The sequence below is a fragment of the Pagrus pagrus genome (assembly GCF_965226575.1).
Source record: "Pagrus pagrus genome assembly, chromosome: 1".
Classification (NCBI taxonomy): Eukaryota; Metazoa; Chordata; class Actinopteri; order Spariformes; family Sparidae; genus Pagrus; species Pagrus pagrus.
In genome coordinates, this window is record NC_140185.1 from 20,049,960 (window position 1) to 20,072,223 (window position 22,264).

Here is a 22,264-nt window from a genome sequence, read left to right on the forward strand (position 1 = left end):
TGGCTGAGCATTTAAAAGCACCTTACTTTGACTGGTGTATTTGACGCGTTCTATCACTGCGCTGTGGGGGTCGTGTGTAATCCACCGTACAGTGGGTTAAACCCAGCGACCGCAGATAAATTGCTCTACCAACAAGGGCTATCAATCCATCAATCGTTTCCTGTTCAAGCTGATTAACGTTTCCCATGTTGAGTCAAATTACGCATCAGGCTCCGCTCCACGGTGCAATGACCGTCTAAAAAATGATCAAGGTTTCAGAGGGGTATATGGTATTACATAATTACTATTATTACCAGCTTCAATTAACTTTAATAGGATGAAAACAGAAGGGTTTATTTGGGTAAACAAAGGCTTTACTATAATTCCACAAACATTAAAACATAAAACTTTGTGTTTTTTCATTTTTTCGTCAATTTCACAACATGGTATACCTTGTAAATAAGTTTAAGTTTCGGCTTTGCAACCACACTCCCCCTGGAACCCAAAGTCTTTCCCGGACACTGCCTGGCAGATCATGGGAATAACATCGCCAGAGCGCTCGTTGGCATCTTTTATGGTTTGAACTGCAGCGGTATCTGATTGTCTTCGAACCTTTGAGTTTTGATCTTGATTAAAGAAAATCTGCTTGGCAAATGTTTTCGCTTTTCACCTTCTTGCGCCAGTCCAAGAATTTCACCTCCTGCGGCCCCAGCCATCCCTCCGAATCATGGCTCCAGTTCAGAGGGAAACCCCACAAAGTAAAGATGAAATACAAACATGAAAAAACTATTTTGATCTCTTCAAAGAACTCTTTTTGAGCCGCAGCTCATCGTTAAGTAACTAGGAGTTCATTAACTGGTGTTAACAGGTGTCTGGGTAATAAGTCATGTTTCAGTTTTCATTTATCACCCTGTGAAATATTCAACATGGTTGGAAAAAAAAGCCATCACAGCTGCTGAAGAGCTCCTACTGTTGCATAGGTTACTCAGCAATCCAGATACAAAGCAGCCACAGTCACGACAAACTATATTTTGCAATATTAACATCACTGCACTGCCTCGAGAGAGTCTGATGAGAGCTATTTATGCCTGTGAAATTTCTCATTTTCCTCATGGCTGAGCCGCATGAACGCAGCCAGGACAGAGCAATACGTCTCCCAGCTATTAACCTGTAATTTCGCTCCTCTTCACAGACACACATCTTCCCTTGTTTATTTCTCACCATGGGCCACGAAAACCAAATTATATTCTAAGGTATTACCGCAGCCGAGGTTTTTATTTTGTGGATTTCTGTTGCAAGAGACATTAAACTGAAGCCTTTATGATCATTAATCCAGGCTATTCCTCCCATAGAGGGACTCTCAAACACATTTTCCTTCTAAAGATACATTTTAAACCATTTCTCAATCTCACAACAGCTCAACATGTTGACTGACAAGAGTCAGTTTGTTTACATTTTCCATGTTTATAAAATGTACTATGGGTTACAGGAGATGGACAGTTTAAGGAGTCAGCCATAATGACATGAAGCATATTGGAGAATTGAACGTTCCCTTGTAGGAGCTACACAATTGCTCCATAAAAACACACATGCACACACACACACACAGAGACGTTCACATCTATATAGAGAACCGAACATACATGTTTTCTCTCGTCCACCTTCTCTCTCTCGCATGTACACACACGCACACACACCCAATCGATAGGCAACTCACAGGCAATCAGACGCCATTATTTGTGAAGTTCCACTTCAGTTCACATGAGTTGATAAAGGAGGCTGCTATTGATTCAGCGGCCCTGAAGGAGAGAGCAATTTAAGCGACCGATGGGGCATAAAACAAACTGGATCACAGGAAAAACAGAGCCGTGGAGGGAGGACAGGAGGACACGTTTTTATGGACGGAGAGGAGAAAGACGGGCCACACTATCTCTGCCTCTCTGTCAGGTTTCACCTTTTTTCAAATAACATTTAATCAACACAGAGTTGAAGCAATTCCTTCTTTACTTTTGAGCTACGTGATGCCAAAAGTCTACAGCAGGAAATGTCGGTATGTAAATGGAGAGGAAGAAAATCTCCACTGGAGTTTGAACAAACAAGTCAACTGGTTGATGAATGATGTAAGTTCGTTGATGTGGGGGCTCTTCATTAATATTCATTACGCTCTGATGTACACAGCAGTCAACTGATGAGCCATTTTCAAGATAACACCAACAGCGAAAGTGTTTGTGTGTTTGAGAAAGATTAGGAGAGACAAAGAGGGAGGATGTGGCAGTGCAAATCAGGAACTGAGGAAACAGAGATGGCACAGAGTTGCTGTGTTAAAAGGAAGTCTTACGGTTTTGAACTCCTTCCATGAGTTGCTCCAGGTCCAGTAGTGTGCTTTGTATTGTCCGAGCCTCACAGCCATCAGCTCATTCCCGCGGTAATAGAAGATTGGCCTGTTGAGAGTGAGAAAAGGGAGAATAATGCTGAGGTTTGTTTCTCTCCAGGTGAATTGAACACTCTTTTCTTCTGGATTGCTGACACTTAAAAGGTTCAGTGCGTGACATTTAGGGGGATATAAGAGGATCTATTGGCAGAAAGGGAATATAATATTCATAATTGTGTTTAATTAGTGTATAATTACTATAATCTGAAACTAAGAATTTTTGTGTTCTTGTTACCTTTGAATAAGCCTTTTATATTTAGAGAGGGGGCAGGTCCTCCTCAACAGAGGCATGTTGCACAGTCATGTTTCTACAGTAGCCCAGATTGACAAACCAAACACCGAAGTCAACAGCCATACCTGAAGCCCTGCGGGACTGTACTGCGTTCCACACAACTCAGAACTTGTAAATGAATGACCTCCTACTGCAAAAAGCACAATGGGAGGCCACTCAAAGCCAGAATTCCTGCTTGTAAACTCTGGGTACAAACATCATACATTTGAGTCGGGCTAGTGGATGGAATATTTAGACATGTTTCCAAGCATAAAAAAAGATGTCAAATAAAACGAATAATGGCATATGTTACCCAACGTGTCATTCTTCCTTTCTCTATTTCACTTACATACGCAGCTGTAGCGCAGGAGGTAGAGCCGGTTGTCCAGCAATCGGACGGACCCTGGTTCGGGTGATTGTGATAAGTGTTGTAACTTTTGGCATTGTGCACAATGTTTGACTCAAAACCACAAATGCCAACCTCATCATGGTGCTAGAGAATGAGTCAGATTATCACTTAAGTCATTCATGGTTCATCGTCTGGGAACCATGAATATCCTTCTAATATTTGTGGAGAAGAGTTGAACTGACCGACTTAGAACTGCAGCTGGCATGACAGAAAACACTGCCCAACACTTACTCTAAACTAAAACTGCTCTCATCCCTATGAGGGATGTGATCATTACCGTGGTACACAGTTTGGTTCCAAGGTAACAGCCACCACATATCTCTAGCCAACTAGCAGCTGGTGTGTGTACAGTGCTCACCTGTTTTGGAGTGCTCCTGGGTCCTGATTTAGCAGGACTGGTGTCAGGTCCAGCCCATCAAGGGTTAGGTCATTAGGAGGGCTGATGCCGGCCAGAGCGAGACTGGTGGTGAACAGGTCCATCACATTGCCCAACTGGAAATTTACCTGTAAAAAGACACAAAGACACTTAAAACACAACACAATCACTATCTGCTGTATGAGAAGCTACACAACCTATGAATCAGAATTCAGGATTCAGAAAAATGTATGCTGGATTTACTTCATGAACGCAGTCAAGGTGACAATGCACAGTCATGATAGGATGCTCGTATGTGCAGCTGTGTGTACACATGTCGGAGAGAGGTGCATTGCTTCAGTCTGCTCTCTAATCTTTGCTTGCAGGTTTATTATAAGAACCTCCAAAATGCATCTTTTTCTACATGAGTTTTTTTGGAAGGGGAAAAGGAAGAAGGAGGAGCGAAGTAAAAGAGGAGAGGAAGTAGGGTGAGGACAAGGCCCGGGCAAGCAGGCGGCTGGAGCTGGAGCGAGCTGGTGTTTTATCTCCTTCTCCCAGTCCCAGTGAAAAGCTTTATTTTATTTATAAACTTTGAACTATTTTCAGATAAAATGCCATTTTTTCGCTGTCATCCTTGATCTTCCGTTCCATTCTCTCCTGAGCGAGCCTTAGAGGGAGACGGCACGCTCACAATCAGATAGCGCTATCAGGCCTCTGCAGCTGCACCGCCATGTGCCGCTGTGCTCCTATCGGCAGCCAGCACACATACAGACGCACACACACACACACACACACACACACACACACACACACACACACACACACACACACAAGCTCCTAAGCACTGAAATGAATTCCCTTTTCTTCTGTATCCACAGAACTAGCCACAGAAAAGGCTTTGCAATGCATTCCATGATCTATCTGCACATCCAGACACTCTTTCTCGCGCACACACACACACACACGCACAAACACACACAAACACTCACAGATTTAGTCCTTCACTTCATTTTTCTTTTTTTTTTTAAAGTCCCCCTCACACAGACGCACACAAACCATTAAAGAAGACAGGACAAAAGGACACAAGAAGAAGCTAAACTGACATTTAGTTGGTAATAACTTGCATGACCAAAAACTCCAAACTTTCAGACAAATTTATCTCATGAGTTTCCATCTTTTATTTTCAGCCTTTATTAGCTCTGCCCTCTTTGCAGTCCACGCTGAACTTCATTCTTTCTTCACCCTTTGTTCCTTCCCTTTTTTGACTGACTCATCACTCTCTATTAATGTCACATTCTCCTTCCCTCTCTTTCTCTAATTTCTTTCTGCGCCGTGAGTGGTGATGTTGGTTATCTGGGGAGGCAGTGCTTCTATCCCTGTCGCTGCCACTCTGCCTGTGTGTCTGCCGCCTGATAAAGACGCAACAAAAGGGATTGTGACGCTCGACAACAGTGTGGGGCAGAGACCCCCACCCGCCCGCTTTCCCCATCTTTGTTCCTGCAGCCACCACCCCTCACCATCACCCCCCGAGGCACTGGGAGAATGCTGAATCCGCACCTGCTTCAGACCGAGCGTGCTCCTTCATTCCAGTACACCACCTTCCATCCGAAAACACGAGAGGAAGTTTCATCAATCAGATTCATCCACTGATAAAATACTTCTTGTCTCTGAAGACAACTGAAGTGAGTTTTTTTATCTCGTCATCTACACAAAAAAACTTCTGTGCTCAGTTTGTGCAATAAACCTGCTGAAATCATCTTTAACAAAGGCCTGCGTGGCTGTTTTGTTGTCTCCAGCATTTTGCTCCGAGAGCTTATGGACTTTTCAATGCACAGATCAACAGAGATTTCAGAAGACTACAAATAAGAGAGGGGGGTCAACCGTGTGCATGGTCTGTCCTCCCTCCCAAGCAGCACACTGATAAATCCAGAGCTGTGGAGTTAGTACAGTTGCTCCAACAAAGCAGCTTTGTCATCACAACCCCAGAGAGCCTCAGGGAGGATCTATTGACCCTCTTTCTCACAGCCAAGCAAATGAAGATACAAACACACACACGTAGGTGTTTTGTGATGTTCTGTGCCTCTTAGAAAGTTATCAGGCACACTTACAACTAACCCAACGTCTATGTGAAAGCATGTATATATATGTAGGCGTGCAGAATCGTACAGAAAATACTCAGACATGTAAACGCGGACACATTGGTCAATTATAATGTGGCACAGGTGCAGCAAAGCCCCGCGAACACGACAACGTTCCTGGCAGTGTGGGACTGCCAGCCTCCTTTTCTCTTTTCTTACACCAGCCACCTCTTTTACTTCTTCCTTGCTTCCTTCCCTGTACCCCCCCACCACCAACACCCTCCCGCCACCCCTCCGTTCCTTTATCCTGAGCGCCTGGCATATTCAGATACTGAAGTCCTCATTACAGCTCAATCCAACCTCAGCAAACACACAAACAGATTAGCCGCTTAAGACGCTCCCAATCCCCCTCTCCCTCGCTACTCTGCTGTGCTATCAGGCCCCAGCACACCCCTGTGAGATGAGCCAGGGGCAAGGCTTACTGCAGACTGCAGCCTCCGCTCGCTCCTCCACCAAATCCCTCTGCGTCACAGCCCCGTGTCACAGCTGCCCCTAATACAATTAAAAGTCATTTGCAGAACGCACAGGCTTAGAGGATCACGGTGTGGGTGGGGGGGTTAAATTGGGGAGGGGGGGGGAAAGGAAGAGAGAAAGAGAGAGAGAGTTTGGGGCATTAATTCCAGCCAAATATTTTTGAGGGAACGGTGGTGAACGCGCCCACACGCTTTGCGGCCGCAATCGCGTGGTTCGTCTTTACCGTTTCTCGACAGAAGTTGAACATAGTCAAGATTAAGTTGTTACGGCTCCAACCGAGCGCGCACAAAGTGGTAAATGATACACAAATGAAACAAAAAGCAACAATCATTCAAAAGAGAGGATTAGTGGAATAATTATTAATTTACTCTCAACCTGCTTTACAGTCCTATACATCGCCTGCAGTTTTACAGAGAGCATTTCAGCTCCTGGTACCTGTTGATAGGCAGAACATTAGGGAGCAACTTGGATGAAAAGAAAAGTGGCTCTGGATCCTGAGTCCAACTACAGTCCAGTCTCCAGAGTAGATGACGAGGATTAAGTGAATGATCGTCTTGGATTTTATTCTTGATTTCTGTTCTCTCTGAATCACAGCGGCGTTCTCACCGTGCCCTCTTTGATGTGTCCAGGCCACCAGGCAATGGCAGGCTCCCTCATGCCGCCTTCAAAAGTGGTCTCCTTCCCGCAGAGGAACGGCCCATTACTACCACCTGAGGAATCATAAGGCACAAAAACAAATATATTTGTGTATTAAATCACACACATGGAGCACAGAGAAGTACATTTCGATTGAGTGCCTACCTTCATGTGGGCCTGACGATACAGCAGCGCCGTTGTCAGAGGTAAAGAAGACAAAAGTGTTGTTATCTATGCGAAGAGCCCGCAGAAACTCCAAGATCCGCCCGACGCTGTAGTCTAGCTCCATCACTGCATCACCGTACCTACAGAACAGAGACAATCGCAGCTTATATCATTCCCCATGAGAGACACATTCATTCATAGCCTTCTGTGATAAAAGAGTAAGTACGGTCGAATGTCATGTACCGGCCTCGCTGACTCTTCCCGAGGAATGGTTTGGAGGCGTAGACAGGGGCGTGAGTGGCGTCCGCTGCCCAGTAGAGGAAGAAGGGCTGCTCGTCCAAAGTCTGATCGAGTATGAAGCCAAGGGCTTCCTGTAGAGGTGTTACAACACAGACACCAAGCAACTCACTGTTGCATCATTCACATTAATACTGTTAACCTCTTTTTCACTCATCTATGTATTCAGTATGTAGCACACTCTCTTTGGAACACCTGGCTAAAAGTAATGTAGTCTCATACAACTGTCTTGCAATAACCACACCCTTGATAGAAGGTGTTATTCTCAGTCTTTGTTTAATATGCGGCACATATAGAAGCAAACAACTCTTTGCTATATAAACATATAGTGGTGAAAAGGTGTCCTGAATAGAAAACGACATCTCACTTCATCTGTGTGTGTTGTTATCTCGCCGTCTCTGTTCTTTGTTTTGGTAGCCGGACCGGACGTGCAAGCATGTTATTGCATGTAAGTGTACCTGGTGACTTTCTCATAATATAGCTAAACATTTCACTTAAATATGTTTCTGATACAGATTCTTGTGAATGTAAAAGATCTTGAAAATGACAAAGGTCAAACGGGAGCTCATCTCTCCTGAAAAGCCTCGTCAGTGGTCTCGCCTTTAATTCTGCGGCTTCTTCACATCACACTGCGTCACCATGTCACACATTTTGCATAATTTCCACCTAGTGCCTAGTTTGGCACATAAGAATTGATTTAGCACAGCTGCTCTGTTGTTGTTAGCGGTGCTGGCTCGGCCGTCTGTGAGCTGACCAATCACAGGAGAGTATTTGGGAGGGGCCTTAAAGAGACAGGAGCTAGAGGGAGAACACAGAGCTGATTCATATTTGATCAGCGCTGCCTAATTCTACAGCCTAATCTGAGATAGTTTTTTCTCTTTTCAATTTTATTTAGTGAAAGACACACACAATTGTTATGGTCTGAGATGCTCTAGTTCGAGATCTAGTGGTAATGATGTCGTATATTTCCACTTTTACTTTACTTTTCCACACCTCCCAAAACTGTTTTAGGGCAGCTTGGACTCTTGACATCTTTTGACACACACGCAATGACATTATATTATAATTCCTCCATTGTGTATACTTTTTAGCATTGGATATAGTACATTGCTATTTCCATTGCTAACACATACATGTCATATGATGACTTCTGTATTTCTGCTGCTTTTACAACCAGAGATGTAAGCTGGTATTTCAAAGTTTTGTCTCAATTTCATTAAACAATCAGCCACATTAATAACTGCGCTCCCGAAACCAGTCGAGTCCCATCAGAAATACTAATGTGAGATTTACGAGGCTCTACTTGACAGATCCATCCTCTTCTTGTGATGGCATATTACACCTCTCAAGCATGCAGTGTGTCTCTGCGGGCTGCTTTTGATCCCTTCCGGAACAGAATGGGAGGGACTAACGTAGGCAGCGGAGATAATCAAGACGGGCGTGCGCAAAAGTCAACAATCCACTTCTGCTGGTGAAAAGAGTGGTAATGATCAAAGGCCAGAATCAGGCTTTGATTGCACTTTTACATTTGTTAAATAGATGATTTATGTTCTTGGGCTTTTGTTTTGGTGAGGCAAAGACAATTTCCCACTCTGGTGGACAATGAAGTTGTAATCTATTATATTTCATTCTATTGTATTCTATTAATTGCTTCGCTAAAGAAACTGTGAAACGAAATTGGGTACCTGACATTCTCCGCTCTGCTGAAAGGGATGTATCATCTGAGAAAGGACTGGTGAGCCTCAGCTTACCTGCAGGTAGATCTGTGTGAGGTTGGACTCTCCAGTCTTCCTGTCAATCTGAAACTCCTCATAGAATCTGGAAAAACAAGTGGGTTCACATGACTCATTAAATAAACCCTCATTGTTAGTTAGCCATCCTCCCATCTGAATGCCTGCTGAGGCAACACCAAACCATCTCTCCTCTGCTTATTCAACCGCGTGAAATGATTTTCTTACGATGACCTGATTGTATTGTCAGGGCTTTCAATCTGCCCCCAAATTGACCGAAACTACCACAGACAATATCATCAAGACGCTGGAAGCAAATCTCCCTCTTGCGGATTGTGTTTGCAGGAGATTTCGGTGAAAGACATATTTGGGAAGTCTCAGCAGAGCTGAGCAGAGGGAACTGTTATGAGGTGTTGCTGAAGCGTGGCGCGGCGAGCAGAGAAGCAGTGACAGGCATCTCTCTTCCTTACGCTTCACTTCCTCCAGGTGTCTCCGCATACAGCCAACGCAACCTGCCGTCTCCTGAGGGCGTGCGTGCGTGTGTGTCTGTGTGTACATGTGTCTATGTGTGTGTGCATATCTGTCCAGGGCCCAGGTATGCAGCGCTGATTAAACCCACGGCTAAGCGAAAAACACGCCCGGCTGCCAGTTCCAATGACCCTGAATACACATATGGCTGTTTTGGGGAAAACAAATGGGCGGAAAATGGAATACACAAGCACAGCTGGTACAGAGAAGGAAGAGGAGGGGAGAGACTACACTCATCCAGAGGAGCAGCCAGCCAAACTATTCCTCTGAGTCATGGAGAGAGAAGATTTTTATAGATTCTCAGCCTCATGCTTTGTCTGCTGTTATGTATATCTGAGTGCAGAGTGTGATAATACCTGCCCACCATCTCCAAATTTTTGTAGACGGGGATATTGGGTCTAAAACTGTTGTTGTAGGGGCCAAAGTGGCAGTTTGGTGAACCAAACCACTCATCAAAGCCCTTCTCCAGAGGCAGATACTGTGGTCCGTGGCCCAGATGCCTGTAGTGACAAACAAAGAGCACTCACACACTGTAAGAGCAAAGTGACTGACAGAGCATTTAACACGTTTTTGCATATTTGAATTTAGATAACTATAAATAAGTACAAATCATGCATTCTTGTGCTACTACGCATCATTTTCTAAAGCATAATATACTCACACACACAAACATATGCAAGGCACTGACCATCAGGAGCTATCTAGAGTTTGGTATCTTGCTCAAGGACAATTCAGCATGTGGACCGGAAGAGACAGGGGATCACAGCCAAACATGATTAATGGATACCCCTCTCTGTATTCTTATTTTTTTGCCTCATTGCTGTGCTGAATTGTTTTGATCCTGGTCAACCATGTAAAAGCACTTTATAACTTTGTTTTGGAAAGTTTATTATGCCTCCTTGAAGCCACAGCCGTCATCACCAGCAATCATCAGCATAACCTCTAAAACTTCAGAAACCTCTAAAACTCCTGGATTAAAGGAGGATAAAGAGCTCACCACTTGCCAACGATCTTGCTGACGTAGCCCTTTTTCTTCAGCATCTGGGGTAACAAAATCTCATCCTTAGAGATTCCTCCCACTATCTCCTGTGGTGTGTATGCTATAAAAAAGGTCAAAATTTAGTGTGCAAAAACTTTCCATGACTTTATTGCACATTATAGACTCAGTAATGAGAAAACCTGCAAAAAATTATTCGCAGCTGGATAATTTGCACAGTAAGTATATATTGAGACTGTACCGTTTCTGGCATGAGCATTCGTGGTGTAGAAACCGTTTCTGACTGGCAGCCTCCCGGTGAGAAGTGCAGCTCTGGCTGTCATTAATATGATAGAAAAACGTTATTAGTTAGGGTTAGTTGTTATGTTGGTCTTACAAATGCTTTTTTACTTTCGAGCTAAAAGAGGGAAGTATGCACCAATGTCACACACACTGAAGATTTCTCCAACTTGCGAAGTATTTTGGTTAAATTCTTAAATTAAATAAGAAAATTCAACATTATACTTCACTGTCGTAGTAAAACATGGATTGCTCTGGCAGCTCAGTTTTGATGTGTTCATCATAATCTTTCAGAATATATTTTAGCGTAACTACCGTGACCAATACTCTTTACCAAGCAACTGCTATTCATGGCTGAGATTCAGGTCAATTATGTATCTAATCTACAGGCCTCCAGGGTGCAACTATTTTGGTCGCACAAGAACCCAAAAATCTGTCGAGTGCGACTAAAGATTTGCATTGGTCGCACCGATGCAGCTGATATTCAGCAGGTCAGATAAAAATAAAAAAAACACAAATATTTTTATGACTGAAATTTCTTGCTGCATGTGCTTTGATTTAAACAGTGGTGTAAAAGGTATTTGTTAAAGTATTTGATAGTAGATGTACTTAAGTATCAAACTGAAGTATTATATATATTTACATGCATGTAGATACTATATACTATGGGACGAACTGCCTCAACAATTATTAGATCTTCCGATTATCAGAATGTGTTTTGAGTGTGTCTTTGAATCTGACTGCCAATAAAATAAGTTAATTATTAATGTAATGTCACTAGTGACTAAAGTTATCAAATAAACTAAAAGTAAAACGTCCCAGAAAAAGGAAATACATTAGTAAATTACACGTACCTCAAATTTGTCCTTAAATACAGCACTTGAGTAAATTTACTTAGTTACATTCCATGACTAGATTTAAATGAAGAAAAACATTTTTCTGCACCTTTATTCCTGTGAACAATCATTTACATAATTTCTTAAGAAATTACATTAAAATGTGGTTTTTTTTTTGGTGCACCTCGATTACGACCTGGTGCACCTAAAAGATAAAGTGTAAAAGTTAGTTAGTCTGGAGCCCTGAATCTACCTTTATCTAATCTTATTTCTGCAGGCAGTTTAAAACCTATACAGTACGTCCATGCTTTAACTAAACAGCTTTACTATCTAACATTTCTTAATTGTTTTGCTGGGCTTTTGTAAGTTTCCAAAATGCACACAAACTCAATTCTTCATCTCTGTTTTCCATGTTGTATTTGAACGAGACGATGCGCAGGCTTATTTTGAGCACATAACAAGTGTTGCTCTCTGGTAGGTCGGCTGTACTTTCTTGCAACATCTTAATGATGTGACAATAAAAAGTAGAGATAGAAGGCTGCAACTGTGATGAGAGAACAGAATTAACATATTGTGAAACATCTGGCTCAGGTTCGGTCTCACAACACTGTCTGCTGACTCACATGGGGAACAGAGTGGGTTGGCAGTGTAGAAATTTGGAAACAGCATGCCCTGAGCAGCCATGGCATCCAGGTTGGGAGTCTCTTTGGATGGCTGGCCAAACACCCCCAAGTCCCCCCAACCCATCTGAGGAGCAGAGGGGAAAAAGGTTATTAACAGCTTCTGCTTATATATTCACATCCAGAAAAGTAAAACATACATGTCAACACATTTATAGACACTTTATACAGGCTACAATGGTCATGTATGAGAGAAAACAAACACACAGAGAAGGAAAGGAACAGGGAAACATATTTTGGCCTCTCAAAGTCATTCACTGCTCAAACATAACTTGAGCTGCTGATGTAATGAACTGAAGTCAATTCAGACAGAAAAAAAACAAAACAAAACAGAAATTAACTCACGTCATCCATGAGCATGATGATGATGTTTGGAGATGAAACATTTCCCGACTTTACTGCCAAGGAACAACATATTGTTGCCCAAAACAGAAAGGCAGTTTGAGAACACAGTACCACTCTCATTGCTGTGCTGCAGTCATATGAGCAGCAACTACGAGGAAGTGGTTTGTTTTGCCTTCATGCGGGTCTTCGGCGCAATGTTTGCGCATACACAATAGAGCACTTGTTTGACTCGTTAAGCTTTAAGATTTTGAATTAACTTTGAGCTTAATCGATATTCATTTCGTTGACTAATCAATGTGCTGGTGCTGTTCATCAGGATTAACTCGCCGAACCGTAAACATACGTTAAATTGTTCCTTGATTTTTGGTGCATTCAAGGACTGCCGATAAATGTTGGACTTGCGAAATAAAATTCCATATCGGTCAGAAAGAATTAAAGATAAATAAAATGACATGAGAGGTAATAAATCACGCAAGTACCTTGTTAAAAATTTACATAAGTAATACAGCTAAAACACTCTAAAAGTGCGTATTTATACTGTACATTTAAATAATATATTTTTAAAACGTCACGTACTCCTATGAATTTCCCACAGTTCTGGGAGCGTCTGAATGCAGCATATCACGTGACAGCAGCATCTGACAGCTCGGAGGAGGAACACTAACATGGCGGTGTGCATAGCAGTGATCGCTAAAGAGGTAATGATTCCTGTTTTTAAATGTCCCAGGTTCTATCCATAGCCATTGTTTTTTATTAAAATATTTTCCTCCTTCTTATAATCGTCTCTAAACAAGTGTCAGCTTTGACTGTACTCCAGAAGGTCCAGCAGGATGAATTATACGAACAGAGCTAACGTTAAAAGCTAACAACATTAGCATTCCTTTAAGCTAGCTGCTGTTATAGTTTCCAACATCGGAATGAGATTTTTGTGCATTAACTGGTTTATGTGTTGTGTGTTTTCCCCACCCAGAACTACCCGCTGTATATCCGCAGTGTGCCCACTCAAAATGAGCTGAAGTTTCACTACACAGTGCACACCTCTCTGGATGTGGTGGAGGAGAAGATCTCAGCTGTGGGCAAATCTTTGGGAGACCAGAGAGAGCTGTACTTGGGTCTGCTTTATCCCACTGAAGACTACAAAGTGTATCCTTGTGTTTTTTTTAAAAGGTTGGGGGTCAGGAAAACCCACAAGACGAGTGCTTCAAACGCCTGACTTATCTTTTAATTAGATCATCTTTTTGTTTACAGGGTTTGGAGTGCGATCCAAGGTTAATTGTCTTTTTAACAAGAGTTTTAACACATCCTATGACATCTGAAGATCATAACTGTACACACCTCTGGTAATGAAGAAAGGTGCAGAAATCCTAATGCCCATACTCCCAGATCTGTAGACCACTGCATTTCTTGTACTATTGTTAACGTAAAAAAAAAATGAGACTGGTACTGATACCTTGACTTCGATACCGGTTCCTGAACAATCCGATACCAATTTCATGAAAGCGGTTTAACAAAAGATTACATTACACATTCATGTGGTGAGCCCCTTCTGTAGCCGTAACCTAGTGTTTTTCCTGCATGCCCAGACAGCAAATCACCAGCACTATTAGATCTTGGCACAACAAACATGCTACATGCTTCTGACACATAGTGAACAATCACTTTTTACCTCATAATGTTTTGTTTGTGCAATTCAGCCGGTGCCATACAAGTATCTAAGTTCAATATGCCGCCCTATTTGAGGAAAACCAAATATCCTTAACTGGTATTCTAGATATGGGTATGTAACCAACTCCAAGGTTAAATTTGTCATTGTTGTGGACTCGTCGAATACATCATTACGGGACAACGAAATTAGAAGTGTAAGTTGATATTTAAGTTTAATGTTTAATCAACATCTACAAACTTTGTTGCCTGTGTCAGGATGTTGATCTAGCTGCACAGTATGTGTGAGAGAAACGTTGCCCTAAATCTCAGCTTAGATATTATGATCCAATAGAAAAGTGACACCTCAGGCTTCCACAATGTGTTTCACTGTTATTAAATGGGTAAATTGAAGATAATTTTAGAAAAGCTGCTACAATATTGTTTTTCTACATTTTCTCAATGCAGCTTTCTGAGCACCTTACAAATCCTGCCTCTAGTCTAGAAATGTAGAGACATACCGCACACATCCAGGTTTATACAAAAGAAGGAAACCTCAATTTAGAAAGTATGTGTATATACCCCACAATACAATTTGTGATGTGCTTGTTAATTTTTTTGAACTTTTGAAATGGCTTAATGTCCTGTTGTAATGTCTTGTTCCATTCCAGATGTTCCGAAAATTGCACAACTCCTTTACAGATGTAATGTGCAACCCCTTCCACAATCCAGGGGACCAAATTCAGTCCAAGTGAGTTTATTCTTTTGAAACTTGATATTCAAAAAGATTTACATCAGTATTTTCCAAATCCAGCAGCATTTAATTGTCAACCAATTATTCTCCAGGGCCTTTGATGGCATCGTATCTGGAATGATGGTGCAAACTGGCTGATGTCACTTTCTTCTGAACCTCCACTGTACAGAACACCCCTCATCTTAATTTTTTGTTTACATGTTGCCTTGATTATTGAAATGCATAAGTAATAAAATGTCATTGTTGTTGCACATCACTGCGTGTGTCATTTTACTACAATGAATCACCGGATCATTGATTTATTTATTCATTCACTTACATAGCAAAGAACTTATAAGTTATACATAGGGAGAATTTACACGTAACATTGCAGGCAGCAACACAATACATTCGCATCAAGTTATAAAAATGAGACGCAAACTGCATAACAATTTGAGGATTGTCCCATGCATTCACGGCAACTTAAGCTTATAATGAAACACCTGACCCCAGTTTTCACATCGCACCTACTTGAAGGACTGATGAAGGGATGCAAAGTCGTCTCTGCTGCCTCTCACATGATGCTCAACTCAGTATTGCCTGGAAACACTTCTTTAAAATGATCAGTTCTGTTCACCCACGTTAGAATGTATGCTGTGGGTGCTGCTAGCGCTGTTGAGGGTAGTGCTGTCCACTCGAACCTGCCCCCAACTCCTCTGACGGCGGGGTGATGAGAAGGAGACATGGGTAACGTTTAGGCATCTGTTCGTGGTAGTCCATGTGTCCCCACTGTCTCTTTCCCACTGAGGGGCCTCCGTAGTAAGGGTGGGGCGTTTGATGCTGTGGCCTGGTTGACTGGTAGCGGAACCTGCCTCGAGAGCTGCTCTGGTATCGGGGTGGACGGTAACCACGTCCTCTGCCTCTGGGCTGGCCGCCTCGGTGTCCTCCCCGGTCTGTGGTGCTGATGCCCGGCATGTTGGTCCTCTTGGGCATTACCTGCAAGCCAAAGAACATACTTTTATAGAGCTGCAACAATCACTCTGACATTTATGATTGTAAATGAAACGTCTTGGGGATTTTGTACTGTCTGTTGCACAACAGCAATTTGAAGATGTCAAGGAAATTCCAGCACAAACCAGAAGTTCCAGAGTCCCATAACTTGATAATAAAAATAATCGTTTGTTGCAGTTCTGCTGGTTTTTACTTCACTGTTTAGGATAATTTATTAGTGTTTAAAGACGAGCCATGATTGGTATTCAACAGTAATGGAACAGCAAAACTAATGTATTGATGTAAAGACAGACAAGTGCAATTTATTTATATCCAGGAGACCAGCTCAAATGAAGGAAAATTACAATTAAATGGGTGCTGTGACTGGTTTGCTTTAAAGAGGAACAAGTAGACTCCAAAGTACTGTACAATGACTCTTTGTTTCTACTTCCACCAAACAGTGACTAAGTTTTTGCAAGTAACAAAAGGTATTTCACAAGAGCGATTATGATAAATTGTGGTAAGGGGAAGTTAAATTTAGGCTATATATGGGCATCACTTGAGCTCTGTCTCCTTTGAGAGTTTGTCCCCCGATCAAAACATTCATACCTATACTTGACTATCTGTCTATCCTTAAAGGGTAACTAACCTATAACCCACACTGAATGTGTTAACAGGTCTTGAGGAGTACTACCGCATATGTGAAGAAAGTAGTGTAAAGCCTTCTGTGGCTCCAGAGGAAGCTCCAGTGATGCCACTCAGTGGCTAAGTAAGTGGAATGCTTTTCAAAACCTGGCGCCTACATTACCCACAATGCAACGTAACCACCGAGTGCCTCTTATCAGATTACAGGAAGCTTCCTCTGGAGCCACAGAAGGCTTTATACTACTTTATTCACATCTGCAGTAGTACTCTCCAAGACCTGTACACACACTTTACACTTTAATGTGTAAATTGGTGAAGTTATGACTTAAATCCAGTGTTAGTAGAGCCCATGGTGCTGTGGACTGATAGTTATGGGTAGCTTCCAAGTTTGAAGGTTTTCCTCAGAGTCTAACATGTAGTGTAATGCTCCTTACCTTAAGGACTCTTCCTCTGAACATGGTCTCGTGCAAACCAATAGCACTATGCACGGAGTCTCGATCAGAGAACTCAATGTAGGCAAAGCTGGAAAAGAAAAGAGAGAACGCCAACAACAAGTAAACTTGGATGCCAAAATGTCTATAGTAACAAAACTATAGTCAAACCGTGTCAAAAGTATAAACCCACCCTTTTGGATGGCCGGAGAACCTGTCACACAGGATGGTAACGCGGTTGACGGGACCACAGCCATTGAAGTGAATCTCCAACTCGTCTGCGGTAGCTCCATAGTCTACCTGGAATTTGTTTAACAGTTTGTCAGATCAGAGGTGTGAAAAATAAACGTGCTCAATATGAAGAAAAGACATATATACAAGTCTTACATTTCCTACATAGACTGATCTGTTGTCTGCATCTATTCTCTCCTCAGGAGTCATGTTGTAGAAAGGTCCTGTGGAGGAAACAAAAACAATCGTATATGCTGATTTTGTGCATGCGATATAAAGAATGCACCGTCTGCACATGGGGTCTCCACAGGTCAAAGAAAAAGATTTTTCACCACCGCGTCCATTTCTTGTATCATCTTGGACAATACATATCTCTGAATCTGGCTCCCCTCTGATTGCATCTCTGTTCTGAGGGGGAACCAAAAAAGGAGGAAGGGGAGGGTGAAAGGGATGAAGAGATGCACAGAGGCAGAAAATCGCCACAGGCAGCAAGGAGGACCCTTCTGGTTCTCTGGGGCTCACTGCTTCGTCTCATTGGGCAGTGATGAGGCACATGTGAAGTGTCCCAGGTGTTAGCCAGATGGCGGAGGAGGCGGCTAGCTCACCTGCCTGGAGGCTGCGATGCTACACACCCGGTTAAGAATACACTGTCGAGGCTTCCCAAATGCCTGATCAGCATTTGGCTGTACAACAATGTGACACAACAACAAACCACGAGGCGGATCAGCCCCCGTGGGCCGTCTCACCAGGTCGAGGGCTGCTGGTCAGGAGCTGCATATCTCCTGCATCACACCTCTCCTCCTCCTCCTTCAGTCTCTCTGTCTCTTCTTCCATCTCCAGCTCCTGAACCCTGGCCTTGATGGCTGCCAGCTCCTGAGAAAACAAGCGTGGACATAAGCACAAAAAAGGCACACAGGGTCATTGATTGGTTTCAGAGTGAAAAAGTTGTTAACACATGCCTAACATATAAGAATAAGTTGACCTATAAACAAAGATTCTGTCATTATCTCCTCACAGTCATGCTGATGTAAAGTCAAGTCAAGTTTTGAAGTTCACAGAACATTTCCGGAGCTTCACAACTAAACAGCGTTGCAGCGTTCTCCTAAACAACTGAAGTAGATGGGGACTTGACTGAAAATGTAAAAAAAAGAAAACTAAGAGCTCAAAAAAGTTCACCTTCGTAATCCGGGTCTCTGGAAGCCCTGAGGTCCCAGACTGATTTACTAAAACGTTATTTGCACCCACGGCATGCAGTCAAGCCCATGCACCGCTACTTTTAGCTTAGCAGCTACAGTGAAGATTTCAGCCAAATAAATAAATAATGCCTTTTCAAACCAATTTGGGTCTCTTCCTGAGACTTGGAATACGCTAGACAAGATTTATGGAGCCACTTCACATTTTTGTCGATTGTTTATGTACATTTTAAAACAAGTCCCAATCTACTTTGGTTGTTTAGGAGAACGCTGCAATGCCGTTTAGCCCTGAAGCTCCAGAAATGTTCTGTGAACTTCAAAAATTCACCCAACTTTCCATCAGCATGAAAATAAGTAGTTAATGAACACATTTTCATGGACTTTTATTGCATATCCATGCACATATGCACCAATATCCCTCACTAATTTTGATAGTGTACATCAGTCTAATTGTGATGGATACAGAGTGATGGCCTGGACTTATTAAAGTCTTTGACATCTGAAAACTCAAATGACCAGAAGGTTATTTTCTGAACAAAGTTATTAATGTAAATATTTCATAAAAACACCACATGTTTCAGGAGATGTGGCCTCCTTATTCAAATCTCAACGAGTGAAATTTGAGTCAGCCACACTTCACTCTGCTCAGATAGACGTCATAGTTTCACATGCAGCTGGCCTGAGGTTTGAGCACATCAGCACCTGAAAGCATCACTCCAGCGCCTGGTGCACAACGCAAAGCCTCTCTGTGTGAGCTAGCTGCGTGTTGTCACACCGGGAGCTGCAGCGTGTCATTCGGGATGTGGCTCACTGATGTCGTCCTATGCACAAAACGTGCATCAGCGATACAGCGATACTCATAGCATAGCTTTGTGTTTTGCGCTTGTTTGTCCAACGTAATACTCGTCATTAGCTCGCCCTACTGACGTGCGTGCTAAACGAACAACCGCGACGGCACCGTTTTTGATTCACCACGAACATGAATACCCACCGGGTCCTCGGCGAAATGCTCCCCGATGGACTCGCCCTCCAGGTAGCCGTACTCCAGATGATTGTCCGCCATTCTCACTGCTCGAACATGGCATCTGCAAAGCCGACTGCAGCTTGCACACACACACACTCACTCACACACTCAACGCTACAAAAATCTCTCCTGCAGCAGGGGAACGGGTTGATGGTCCACAGACACGACACCTGACAGCATGTGAGGCTAATAGATATCACCTGTGAATGAGACTCATCACGCGCTGGATTGATTGACAGAAGCGCGCACGTGAGAGAGACGCTGGAGGAGGGTGTCTACGTCCCAGTGGCGCATCAGAGAGGGGCCCATCCCCTGCCCCTGCCCCTGCCCCCCATTATCACTGCACATGATTTACACCTCTTAAATATAACTACAGTAATACTATACACCTTAATAGTAAATGGCCTCATTTTTCAAAATAAAACAGACTTTCTTTAAAGGGGCACTTTGTAGTTTTGTGGAAGAAATTCAAACTCAGAATTTTAATACTCACAATATTAATGAGGTAGTAATACAAACTCAGAAATATTAACTTTTCCATAACTGAATAAACAAGCTGTTCTCAGAGGAAAACAAGGTCCCGAGAACACTGTTTGAAGCTAGAAAGGTGGCAGGGTCCGCCAAATATAAAAAAACATTTTAATCAGAAGGGAAAGATCTTTATTGACTGATTTTTTTTTATGCCTAAACAACTTTAATGAACAAACTCTATGTTTTCATGACTGAATAAACCAATAAACAAGCTGATCTTAAAGAACAAACACAATTTCATACTGTTTTACTTTGTTTATCTTTGGCGGACCCCGCCACCTTTCTAGTTTCAAACAGTGTTCTTGGGACCTTGTTTTCCTCTGAGAACAGCTTGTTTATTTAGCTATGGAAAAAAATACATATCTCTGAGTTTGTATTATTACCTCATTAATATTGTAAATATGAAAAATTCTGAGTTTGATTTTCTTCTACAAAACTACGCAGTGCCGCTTTAAAAGTGGAGTCTTACTTTTTCTGCTGGTCTTTACCACATGCAAACAAAAGTGGAGAAGAAAGGTGGCAAGGTCCACCAAATATAAACAAGTAAAAGTAAAACAGTATGAAATTGTGTTTTTCTTTAGGATCAGTTTGTTTATTGGTTTATCCTGTCGTGAGACAAAGAGAGTTTGTTTATTTAGTTTGTTTAGACATGAAAACAAAATCAGTCAGTGAAGATCTTTCTCTTCTGATTAAAATTTCTTCACCAAAGCTACATAGTGCCCCTTTAAATTTGGTAGTATTTATGAAAAAGGACATTTTGCAGTAATCCTCAGATCATTTATACTCACTTCTTCTCTTCACCTTAAAGGTGATTTAAGACTCAAGACGTTTATTGTCACTCTGGTCTTACAGGTACACTTGTGAAATTCTTGTGCTTAGAGACTTCACGTGATAGTGGCAGTAAGGCGCAAGATGTAGCAGTAAGACTGCACTATGTAGTTTTGAGGAAGACATTTTAAGAGATGAGGAACTTATAGATTTTCAAGACCAAATAAACTGAATAAACAAACTGTCCTCAAAGGGACAACACAATTTCATACTGTTTGTTTATATTAGCAGTTAACTTGCTCACATCAAACAATGTTCGACCCTTTTTCCCTCAAGCATGGCTTGTTTATATGAAAATATATCAAATAACTACATCTGAGTTTGTATTATTACCTTTTTACTATGTAAATATTTGTAACTTTCTAAGGTTTCACTACATAGTGTGCCTTTAATGGACAACTTCACCCAAAAATAGGGTTAAAAAATTCAGTCATTGTCAAGGCTACGCTAAACTATGCTCAAGGAAAATCAGGTGATGTTTTGTAGTCGTCAAAACATTTCTGGAGCTTCACAGCAAAACAATGTTTTCCTAAACAACTGAAGTAGATGGGTACATGTTTTAAAACATAAAAAAAAATCACTGAAAACAACATAAAATGGCTCTTTGCAGCTCGTCCAGCGTACTCATAGTCTCTAATCCCATAATGAAGTTGTTCAAGAGAAAACGCTGCATCACTGTTTTGCTGTGAAGCTCCTGAAATGTTTTGTAGGTTACAAAACTTCACCCAACTTTCGGCATGAGGGTGAGATGACTGACTGTAGAATGACTTTTAATTTTTGGGTCGCTTATCTTTATATATAAATATGGCACCTGGGTGGGTGGATAGACTTTTTTCATAACAGACATTTTGACTTGTTATAGCAGGAAAAGCACAGGTGTCTCAGTAAGACATGACAGTGAGCCAACATGAGCAATGACAGGATCATGAAAGTGAAACAGCCGTCATTAATTTAATGATATATCTAGTTATTTACAACTATGTTTTCCTACTGCAACTAATCAAAATGTCTTCAGTGAAAAAGGCAGCAAAACTACTTGTACACCACTGGAACAATTTGCTTCTGAATATGAAAAAGACAGCAGTTAGTTCTGGTTTTATGTGTTAAAATAATCAGTGATGTCTGTGTACACAATGAACAACAACAAAAAAAAAAACAGGTTTGTTCATGGCTGCACTGTTGCATCGAATTGAAATATCCTATAAGTTTTGTGCAAATTCTGGATGTACGTATTTTGTCAGTGGAAACTTTGAGATCTCCTCTATAATTGAACAGTCTGTGGGTATAAACAAGGTTTTGCTGCACAGCACAAGCCGGTAATGACCGGCTCATCGGCAGCTCATATTTAAGAGGATAATGAACCTGGTGTGAGAGTTATAATTAGATAAAATGCATTTTTTAATTGGCCTTGTTGACTTGAAGAATATGTAAACTTTTTCAAGACACAATTTGTGTGAACATGGGTCG

The 22,264-nt window shown here is 41.9% G+C and overlaps 3 protein-coding genes across 3 annotated transcripts in view; 1 reads left to right on the forward strand and 2 right to left on the reverse strand.

The window, feature by feature from the left end:
- galns (galactosamine (N-acetyl)-6-sulfatase) overlaps positions 1–12,894 on the reverse strand; it is a 21,334-nt gene extending 8,440 nt beyond the window's left edge. The window contains exons 1-11 of the mRNA XM_084357142.1: positions 12,551–12,894; positions 12,149–12,272; positions 10,652–10,726; positions 10,411–10,513; positions 9,770–9,913; positions 8,907–8,973; positions 7,102–7,229; positions 6,859–6,998; positions 6,664–6,767; positions 3,449–3,594; positions 2,318–2,420 (exon numbers count right to left, since the gene is read on the reverse strand). Coding sequence (XP_084213268.1) covers positions 2,318–2,420; positions 3,449–3,594; positions 6,664–6,767; positions 6,859–6,998; positions 7,102–7,229; positions 8,907–8,973; positions 9,770–9,913; positions 10,411–10,513; positions 10,652–10,726; positions 12,149–12,272; positions 12,551–12,670 — 1,254 coding nt within the window. The 5' untranslated portion in view covers positions 12,671–12,894. The remainder of the gene's footprint in view (positions 1–2,317; positions 2,421–3,448; positions 3,595–6,663; positions 6,768–6,858; positions 6,999–7,101; positions 7,230–8,906; positions 8,974–9,769; positions 9,914–10,410; positions 10,514–10,651; positions 10,727–12,148; positions 12,273–12,550) is intronic.
- A 261-nt stretch (positions 12,895–13,155) lies between these two features.
- trappc2l (trafficking protein particle complex subunit 2L) lies at positions 13,156–15,196 on the forward strand. The gene is made up of 5 exons (XM_084357238.1): positions 13,156–13,248; positions 13,521–13,693; positions 14,322–14,409; positions 14,863–14,942; positions 15,038–15,196. The coding sequence occupies exons 1-5, from the start codon at positions 13,216–13,218 to the stop codon at positions 15,081–15,083; spliced, it is 420 nt and encodes a 139-aa protein (XP_084213364.1). The 5' UTR covers positions 13,156–13,215; the 3' UTR covers positions 15,084–15,196.
- A 32-nt stretch (positions 15,197–15,228) lies between these two features.
- Positions 15,229–19,670, reverse strand: pabpn1l (PABPN1 like, cytoplasmic). Its single transcript, XM_084357225.1, has 6 exons — positions 19,406–19,670; positions 17,968–18,094; positions 17,378–17,445; positions 17,184–17,290; positions 16,994–17,081; positions 15,229–15,920 (listed from the first exon to the last, which is right to left on the reverse strand). Exons 1-6 carry the CDS (start codon positions 19,475–19,477, stop codon positions 15,591–15,593), a joined length of 792 nt encoding a protein of 263 aa, XP_084213351.1. The 5' UTR covers positions 19,478–19,670; the 3' UTR covers positions 15,229–15,590.
- Between the last annotated feature and the right edge of the window lie 2,594 nt (positions 19,671–22,264).

Coding starts and splice junctions, on each gene's coding strand:
- trappc2l (XM_084357238.1), top strand. CDS start 13,216: ATGGCGGTGTGCATAGCAGTGATCGCTAAAGAG. Junction 13,249..13,520: donor TAGCAGTGATCGCTAAAGAG/GTAATGATTCCT, acceptor TTCCCCACCCAG/AACTACCCGCTGTATATCCG. Junction 14,410..14,862: donor GGGACAACGAAATTAGAAGT/GTAAGTTGATAT, acceptor GTTCCATTCCAG/ATGTTCCGAAAATTGCACAA.
- pabpn1l (XM_084357225.1), bottom strand. CDS start 19,477: ATGGCGGACAATCATCTGGAGTACGGCTACCTGGAGGGCGAGTCCATC. Junction 18,095..19,405: donor AGCATTTCGCCGAGGACCCG/GTGGGTATTCAT, acceptor TTGTTTTCTCAG/GAGCTGGCAGCCATCAAGGC. Junction 17,446..17,967: donor GACCAGCAGCCCTCGACCTG/GTGAGACGGCCC, acceptor TTTCCTCCACAG/GACCTTTCTACAACATGACT.